At 46.2% G+C, this 9,916-nt stretch overlaps 2 protein-coding genes across 2 annotated transcripts in view; both read right to left on the bottom strand.

Annotated features, from left to right (window-relative positions):
- Positions 1-1,360, bottom strand: part of LOC133135666 (hepatocyte growth factor activator) — an 18,743-nt gene extending 17,383 nt beyond the window's left edge. Inside the window, exons 1-2 of the mRNA XM_061252850.1 lie at positions 1,015-1,360; positions 403-478 (exon numbers count right to left, since the gene is read on the bottom strand). Coding sequence (XP_061108834.1) covers positions 403-478; positions 1,015-1,071 — 133 coding nt within the window. The 5' untranslated portion in view covers positions 1,072-1,360. The remainder of the gene's footprint in view (positions 1-402; positions 479-1,014) is intronic.
- Positions 1,361-2,553: 1,193 nt separating this feature from the next.
- rgs12a (regulator of G protein signaling 12a) overlaps positions 2,554-9,916 on the bottom strand; it is a 77,789-nt gene continuing 70,426 nt past the window's right edge. Inside the window, exon 18 of the mRNA XM_061251948.1 lies at positions 2,554-4,311. Coding sequence (XP_061107932.1) covers positions 4,034-4,311 — 278 coding nt within the window. The 3' untranslated portion in view covers positions 2,554-4,033. The remainder of the gene's footprint in view (positions 4,312-9,916) is intronic.

Raw genomic sequence — 9,916 nt, 5'->3', positions numbered from 1 at the left:
CAACTAAACCAAGTACACGCGGTCTGCGCTGTTCTTTCAGCGTGCCAATTTCCGCGCGTCATCTTTCCCCGACATTATCTCTCGTGGCTAGGGAATTCTGATGGCCGAAAGCCAACATAAACCTTTTTCTTTTAAAAAAAAGTGTGTAAGTGTTGAAAGACACTGGGCTATGTTACCACTGTGCAGCCGCAAAGTGTGGTTAAACCGGATTTCCCCCCTTTCACCATATAAACTCTTAATTCGGGCGACATATAATCCGTGCATGAGAAAATACGTACTTTCAACGCTTCTGTGAACCTTATGAAAAAAAGATAGCCTACTGACTACAGGAAATATTTTTAGGAACAAAAAGTCTGGTGATTTTCAGAGTGTACCTTCATTATATGGGGGTAATGACCTTACCTTTACTATACGTTTGGCTCTCCGTTGCCTCTACGTTCCTGGAATTCACAATTTCGTGGCCAGGTGGTACCATTCGCTGAAAAGAGAGAAACTCTTCACTGAAATTAAATTAATGAACTGACTGCCAATGGGAACTGCGATGCGCTGACAGAATTGCATTTCCCTCGCAATAGCCTACATTCGCGCAATTGCGCAGCAAGCTATCCCCAAAAGTCATTACGGAACCTTATCGGCAGCTCGTGCAAATCAATTAACCTTGCAGCATTGCTATATCAATTCCTCTTCTTGACTGATTCCCCAATTTACAAAGATATTCCCTTATACTGAAAAAGACAATTACTTTTCACTGCTGTCCTCGTTCTCGCAAACAAGCTTTCCAAAAGTAATTACAGGTTTATTACATGATCATGGAAAGATATCCCACCGGTTTTGTTTCCTTAGAAACGGATTAATAAGACAACGCTGTTTATCTTCTGCGTCCCCCCTCCATCCCCCCAAACGTTTTAAAAGTGATTGTCACGTTGTTAACCCAGAACTGCATATGTGCATGGTTGACGTCTGAGCAAGACACAAGAACACAAAAGTTAAAAGTATTCTCGAATGGTAACTTACCGTTCTCGCACTGACTGCAGCGCACGGGAGGAGAAACAGTATCACCAGCGTCATCATCGTCTGCTGCTTCGCTTCTGTACAGTTTAAACAAGTCAAACAGCCGGCCAACAGCCAAGCTTTAGTTCTGTAAATAAAGGTCGGCGGGTTCAGCAGGCGCTCTTCGCTTAAGTCTAAAGAAAGTTTTAGCGAAAGAAGATGGCAAACTATCCTTAAATCATACTATCCAGTAATTCCGGATTACATTGGGTCTCAGAGTTGCGTCACTTAGGGAAAGTCTCTGAAAAGGTTAGTTAATAATAGGCTCTGCATACTGCTGCCAGCCAAGAGCTAGTACAATTCCCGTTGTTGCTACTTTTGTTCACAGAATTGCACTGTGCGTGAACGTGTATTTCGTGTTTTAATATGAGAAATATATTTAATTTAATTAATGTTTCACCTGGAGAGGTCGACAAACACCACATTCTCAAAGGCATAGTGTCATTCCTTAAAAAACAAACGAAAAAAACAGTGGCATTACACTACAGATGTTACAGAAATTCTGGCGAAATCCTGGACTGGTCGCCATGCAACCTCAAACGACACCAACATTCCGCGCACGTGCCGCGACACGAAGCAGTCCCTCCGCTTTGCCATAAAAAACCCATACGAACCAGATGCGGCCGAACTCTCCAGAATCCGGATGAAATAGCTGCAGTTGCATTTGAGCGACATCTGGTGATAAATTGATAGTTTAAAATAAAAAAAAAGTATAGTGGCCAGTGTAGAGGATTCAGGGGCGAAGTAGAGCGTTGAATCCAATAATTTGCAAGACGACTTGATTACAAGCGATCATGAAAATGTTTCAACAAACAGTTGAATCATCAACATGAGTGTTTAGTGGATGAGGATTTCATTTCAGCACAGTGTAAAAAAAAAAATACTCGTTGCTTCACAGCAGAATTAGTTGGATGCCTCATACACATGTAGGTTGGTTGCCAAGTTGCAAGTACGTTTGAAACAAACAAGAGGATATTGCGACTTCGTTCTGGATGGGGTTTTAACTGAAAACAAGTGCAGCGATGTGCTGGGAGATCTTCAACAGCCTTTCCCATCCAGTCTATTCATCATCATTTTTTCATCATGTAATCTCATTTGCAAGGCAGACCTGGCCAATTCAGCACAATCAATAAAAACATGTACATCACAAATATTTAAAATTAACAAAACAATACATTAATACAAAACACAATGCTTGTGCCCAGCATTACAGCTACTGTAGCCAGAACTCTGTTCATAGACAATTGCAGCTAGCAGAAAAATATCCACGATCTTCTGTTTTGAAATCTGTTAATGCAATGAGGGACTGAGGTTTTGAGACTGCAACTCAGTCCGTGACCACGGGTAATAATACATAAATAAAAACTTTTCTACATCAAAGCGAGTCTGTAATTAAGATGGTTGGTAATTTCTCTTTCACAGGATGTGAAAACATCAGTGTTGAGTTTGAAAATATAAAAAAGAGAGTTCACATTCACTAGTCAGAAACAAGAGGAAAAACAATTTGGATCTTTTAATTTTATTCAGTTCTGAAACATTAACAGCATCTATTGATACAATTAAACCGGCCAAGGTGCAGATATATTACCATACGGAAGCTTGGAATGCGTCTGTAAACAACTGTATGCGACTGAAAAGACCGGTTAAGGTAGTGCGTTCGTTTTACATCTCTTTAGCAAGCGCATGTACAACAAAAGTGACAACATCAGTTCACCTTTCATTTAAACATGCTCTTTGAAGGGTTTGACACTTAATAGATCAGTAGTCACGATTCGACAGTCTTTAGAACAGTATATTACATTTGCGGTTTCACAGATCTGAAAGTCTGAAGTCAGCGCGAGCACACACACATTCTCTACGAATCAGTCCATTTGCTCGCGCCAGGGGAACCTAAACATCATTTTCACCCGTTAAAGGCGACTTCGTTCAGTGCAGCAAGGATACAAACTGAATCAAACAGTTCAATTGCCCTACCACCAGTCGCTTGATTCTTTAACCCACACACACAACCGATGCATAGAAATGTATTCAGTCACGTTTATGAAAATGGGAATTATTATACAGGAACTATACAGTGTGATTGGTTATAAACTAAGTATTGTACATGGCTTCAACCAGGTAAAGAGATAAATGACTAGCCTACAAGTGAAAGGCAAGAATACTGCAATGTTTACAAAAATACAAATCAAAGAGCGCGTGGAATAATTCCAGGCCTACTGTATGGCCACATTATTCAGCCGTTGATGTCCGTGCAGTCAGTCGTAGCAGGAGATTTTGGGAGGTTTTGGACCCAAAGTCGGTGAAATGTTGCTGAGGTTACACGGCACGAAAGCTAAAGCTGGGCTGAAGGTTCACTACCACGACCAGCTGCACTACACCAAACTACTTTACATACGGCAACATCAAATTAATACATATTTTGGCACAGAGGAGGCCTGCTAAGGAATGTATATCGATACACCGAGTCTCCCACTGGAACGTACCGGAAGCACATCACGTGTTCAGTGCCTTTTCTTTTGTTGCCTAAAAACGGAAAAACGTGGTTATAAGGTCACTAGGCAAACCGCACCAGTAAAACCGTAGTACTACGATGCCAAGCCCTGTAACTCTCATTCCGTAAAGCCTTACTGTAGCAGTAAGGGCCCTTTCCCTTTTTTTTTTGCTGACGCCACAGCTTGGTTCTGTGTTAATAAAATCAATAGGTTATGCGACGCAGCATACCATTAAACCTGAAAACACTGAATTTGAGAGAAAAAAAACCAAACAAAACAAGCCTAGTCCTTTCACTGCTCCAGACTTACAGTACAACAGCAGTGCTTAACAACAAGCTCACATATTTACACTGTATTCCGAGCATGCTTTACTGTATGTACAGGGGTGGTCCCAGGTCGTAGATTTCCGGGTTTGAGCCGGTTTGAGTCGGTTGGAGCAGGTTGCAGCCGGTTGGAACCGGTCGCACTGCGCTGCCCCGCAGCGCCCGCTATCAGACGAAGGTGGCCTTGTTGGCTGTGCTGTTGCTGGGCTTGGCGTTGAGGAGGGAGGGCAGCTCGGAGGCCTTGCACGCCCCACTCCGCATCCTGCCCTGGCACTCACGCAGCTCGGAGGCGTACCCCTCGAAGCTGAGGCTCAATCCGGGGTCCCCGCCGCGCGACGCCTCCTCCAGCCGCACCCCGTCCACGTCGACGATGCGGCCGGCGGGCGGGGGGACGGGCGGGCTCACGGGAGAGCGCGGCTGTCCTCGGGAGCTCCCCTCTGCGGCGTCTGCGAACGCAAACACGGAGGCCTCAGAGATACTGCGGCAGAAACACTCTCCACTCAAGAGATACCGTGGCAGAAACACTCTCCACTCAGAGATACTGCAGCAAGAAACACTCTCCACTCAGAGATACTGCAGCAGAAACACTCTCCACTCAGAGATACTGCGGCAGAAACACTCTCCACTCAGAGATACTGCGGCAGAAACACTCTCCACTCAGAGATACTGCGGCAGAAACACTCTCCACTCAGAGATACTGCGGCAGAAACACTCTCCACTCACTCAGCACTCTCAGAAATAAAGACACAGCCGAGGAACATTCGTGTTCTTCAAGGAGCACATTTCCCAAATTCATTCATTCATTCATTAATTCATTCATTCATTCATTATCCTAACCCGCTTATCCTGAACAGGGTCGCAGGGGGGCTGGAGCCTATCCCAGCATACATTGGGCGAAAGGCAGGAATACACCCTGGACAGGTCGCCAGTCCATCGCAGGGCACACACACCATTCACTCACACACTCATACCTACGGGCAATTTAGACTCTCCAATCAGCCTAAACTGCATGTCTTTGGAATGTGGGAGGAAACCGGAGGAAACCCACACATTTCCCAAATGTACAGCAATATTCTCGTTGGGTACAAATGAGTATGTTTTCCAAGCAAAAAAGGTACAAATTAAGGTACCATTTCATGGACCTAGCAACAAGCATGTGTAGCTTTTTAGGCACTTTCTTTACCTTTATTTCTGAGAGTGTTTAATACATATACCTACTACACGTGTCACCCAGGATGATGAAGTATCCGGATACGAATGGCCATCAGAATAGGCAGATGCTATTGGACTCCTGTTATTCCTGGTACTTACTGCTGATTGGCCTGCTTGTTCAAAACAGTTTTAATGCGACTTGCTGCCACGGAGCCTGGCTTGTGTAAGAGTTTGTCTGGCGTGGTCCGCACATCGAGCCAAGGTTCCGCAGGTACAGAACTCATCACAGGATTAACATGAGGGAGACGGTTTAAGACCCATTCAGACCGGTTCTGACCAATTCAACACAGTTACTGAGCAATGCATTTGAGTTTTTTTTTCTCACAACAGTTTACAACTTGATTTGGGTATCAAGAAAAAAGTACATATTAGAGTAAGCATCATCAGTCCCATACATTACTGATATGAAGGCATAATATGAAATGCCTTTGAAAGTAAACTGCATTAATCACTTTGATTTACATTTTTACACTTTCATTCAGATGTAATGATTTATAAACAACGACCGAAACGAGAGAAGGTTCTGATCTGCTTTTTTACGCCACATGAAGTTCAGTTACGGAAAAACTCCAGGTGTCTTGCTCAAGCCTACGTTTGGTAGAAACCACACGAGTGGCTGTTATAACGCAACTCTGTCTACCTGGCGCAGGTAGGGCGTGTTCTAAATGACATCAGCGCTCACAGGAATGCAGGGGGCACATTCCACAGCGATGACAGGGACAGGTATCTCAAATGTCAAATAAAACCACGGCACCCTTTATTCACCCAGTTTACGACCAGCAGCAAATAACTATATACTTTTTATTCTTTAATATACACTGAAAGTGTATCAAAAAAAAAATGTAATTTCAAAATTGATCTTTAACAGGCAAATCAAATAAAATGTATTTTGAGTTGTCAATTATCAGTAAGAGCAGAGTTCCAAGTAAGCATACAAGTTAAATATGGTCTACTACCCGCTATAAGGTTACGTTCTAGAGGTACAGGCCTACTCCCGCTAAAAGCATTAACGGCGTAGTTCACAGCGCACGGTATGACCACACGCATCCTCCCGCCAGACAGGAAGAGGGTATGGAGCCCGTTCCATGACTGGCGTGATTAATCAGAAACACTTTCAGGTCTGCAGCAGGGTGGGGTGTGTGTGGGAGAGGAAGGTGTGTGAGAGCCTTATTTCCCATCTCTCCCCGTGTGCGAGACCTGACTCAGCGTGTGCGTTTGCGTGTGCGTCAGGATCAAACAGCACCGCGGGTTCCGCTAGGCGTGTTAGCGGGAGAGAATGCGCTGGCGGGGCGTGACGAGGCATCAGGAGTGTGCGGGCCTGTCTGGAAGTGTTGGGGTTCCGGGCGGAAGGGTGTGTGTGTGTGTGTGTGTGTGCGTGTGTGTGTGTGCTGAGCTTGCAACACACCTTATATTCATTCAGGGATTTTGAGAGTACATGCACTCTCAGAAATACGGTGACAGTGGAGGCACATTTCTGTTCTTCAAGGATCAGATTTCCCAAATGTGCCCTGAAAGTACAGCAATGTTCTCTTTGAGGGGGAGAGAGAGACTGCAATCACTGAGGCATGGCATCCCAGAACACTGTGTGCGGGGAGGAAGAGTGATCTCAATCAGACACCATCAGGATCAATGCACATGTTCAACTTTTTATTTTTAATTCCTATTATTCATTAAAATGCATTCAATTTAATCGCCTCCGTATGATTCATCTGAATACTTTTTTTTTTACCAATGTTCTCCTGCCACTTATTTAATCTGGTGATGCAAGACCAGGCAGCACTGGTGAAGGCATGGGTGTGACATGTCTGTCGCGGTGCTGGCCATATTTAAATAAAGGCACTATATAAATGCGAAACATTTCTGTAAAGCACTTTGAGATCATCATTGTATAATGAAAAGCGCTATAATACAAATACAAAATGTATTATTGTTGTTGTTGCAATTATCAAACAAAACGCAGCACTTTTTAGCTGTTTTTTTAAACGTATACTAAGACAATAGAGAAGAGAAAGAGGATAATGCTGGTTAGATTTTAGTGGCAAAAGGAATAACAGGTATAATAACATCCTCCTCCTCTCATGTAGCTTCATTACTCCACGTCAAGCCCCTTTTAATCCAGTTTAAAAACACGGTTTGAACATAATCGATATGTAACATAATCAATCCCAAAAGTAATCTCTGATTGACATCAGAACTTCAGAGACCTTGAGGCCCAATGAGTGATGGTCTAGTCCATGTGCATTATGGTATGAGCACTTTGTGCACACTCTTACCTCCTGAGCTAACGTCGCCCCCAGTGTCCAAGGCAGGCAGACCCCGATGAAAAGACCACCACGCAGTACGTATGTAATGTGCTGGCAGACCCATGGAAAAGACCACCAGGCAGTACGTATGTAATGTGCTGGCAGATCTATGGGAAAGACCACCACGCAGAACGTATGTAATGTGCTGGCAGATCTATGGGAAAGACCACCACGCAGTACGTATGTAATGTGCTGGCAGATCTATGGGAAAGACCACCACGCAGTACGTATGTAATGTGCTGGCAGATCTATGGGAAAGCCTGTCACTGCTGTAGTACCCAACGATTCATTTGTACCTTTCTTTTTTGCTTATAAAAGGTACTTATATCTACCCTAACTAATTGAATTGCACCCATCAGGGTACATTTGGGACATGCGGTCGATAAAGAACAGAAACGTGCCTCCACTGCACCCTTATTACTGAGAGCAGGCAGGACTGGGACCCCTGTCCCTGTCCAGTTCAGGCTGGTGCTGTCACAGGAAGAGCAGGCGCACCTGCTCCCCCTGAGCCCAAACCCCCCCCTTTACCCGCCCAAACCCCCCCCCCCCCTTTACCCGCCCAAACCCCCCCCCCTTTACCCGCCCAAACCCCCCCTTTACCCACCCAAACCCCCCCCCTTTACCCGCCCAAATCCCCCCCCCACCCTTTACCCGCCCAAAGCCCCCCCCTTTACCCGCCCAAACCCCCTTTACCCGCCCAAACCCCCCCCCCACCCTTTACCCGCCCAAACCCCCCCTTTACCCACCCAAACCCCCCCTTTACCCGCCCAAATCCCCCCCCCACCCTTTACCCGCCCAAAGCCCCCCCCTTTACCCGCCCAAACCCCCTTTACCCGCCCAAACCCCCCCCCCCCCACCCTTTACCCACCCAAACCCCGAGCTGCTTCCTGCCCTCCCAGCCCCCACTCCATCACATCCGGCCTGGCAGGGAGAGGGGACGGGACACCCCATCAATAAAACCACCCCTCCCCCCCCCCATGCCTCTCTCACAGAGCCCCCTATCATTTATCTATCTCCAGTCTCTCCCTCCCTCCCTCCCTCTCTCCCTCCCTCCCCTGCAGTCATGTTTACAGACAGAGTTCAGGGTGGAGAGGATGTCATTGAGACACATCGCACGCAACATGGACCCGCAACGTCAAAAAGCACTGAATCACTTCCCCACCACCCACACACACATGCACACACACACACACACTCACACACACAGACACACACACACACAGACACACACACACGCACGCACGCACACACACACGCACGCGTACACACACACACGCACACACACACACACCCACACACGCGTACACACACACACACACACATGCGTACACACACACGCGCACACACACACACTCACACACACACACACACACACACACGCGTACACACACACACGCGTACACACACACACACACACACACGCACACACACACACACACACACGCGTACACACGCGCACACACACACACGCGTACACACACACACGTACACACACGCGCGCGCGTACACACACGCGCGCGCACACACACACACACACACACACACGCATACACACACACACACATATACACACACACACACATGCATACACACACACACGCGTACACACACACACACGCACACATGCATACACACACACACATGCATACACACACACACACACACACACACACACACGAGGACCGTGCCGCTTCCTCCAACACACTCAGGCCTCTTGACCAGCTGCATTTACGTAGCCACCATTTTGTTGTTTAAGTTTGTCCACCCAGGGTGAAAATGCTCTTGGGCTAACCACAGTGTGGTTTAACCCCTATCCATACAGAGTTACAAACACACTGATCTTTCAGTCGCGGAGCGAGCAACTAGTGTTCAGGGATCTGAGAACGTGTACACAAGCACCTGTAGGAACAAAATGCAAGTTATGAAAGTAAATATAATAATTGAATTCATAATACATGAATTTGTAGAACATATTACATTATCTTATCTGTGGTTTTAAGTGCCAGAAATATAGTTGTGACGACTCCTGTATAATCCACAGAGCAAGAAAAATTGCCACAATACGGGACCTTTAAACACATCCATTTTAATTTGGGTCACCGAAGGCAGTGAGACACAGCCGGATCATTTGCGCGGCACAAGAAGAGACCGCGTCTCAGGGGGAGGCCCATTAGCCCCGCGCTACAGGCTAATCATTAACGGACGCAGGCTGGGCTGACTCTGGCCACCTCCAGCGCTCTGACAACGATTACCCCCTCCTCTGCGCCATATTTCCTCACAGTCATTAAATGGCGTTTCGCAGGCAGGGTATTCCTGTAACAACGTCGGCTACAATGCACCGAGAAACATATTAAAAGGCCCAAACTGTCTCTGATAATGTCTGCTAACTCAGGAGCAGCGAACAGAGGGCTTCTTATCTCGCAGTTACGGGACGAGGTGCTGACGGCGCACTAATTACACGTCAGTCAGGCAGATGGGAAATTATCAGTGTTAAAACCAGTATTAACGGTCTACACTCAAAAAAATGAATAATTGG

The sequence above is a fragment of the Conger conger genome, chromosome 8 (assembly GCF_963514075.1).
Source record: "Conger conger chromosome 8, fConCon1.1, whole genome shotgun sequence".
NCBI lineage: Eukaryota > Metazoa > Chordata > Actinopteri > Anguilliformes > Congridae > Conger > Conger conger.
The sequence above is the reverse complement of the archived record's forward strand: the minus strand, read 5'-3'. Positions and strand labels throughout refer to the sequence as shown.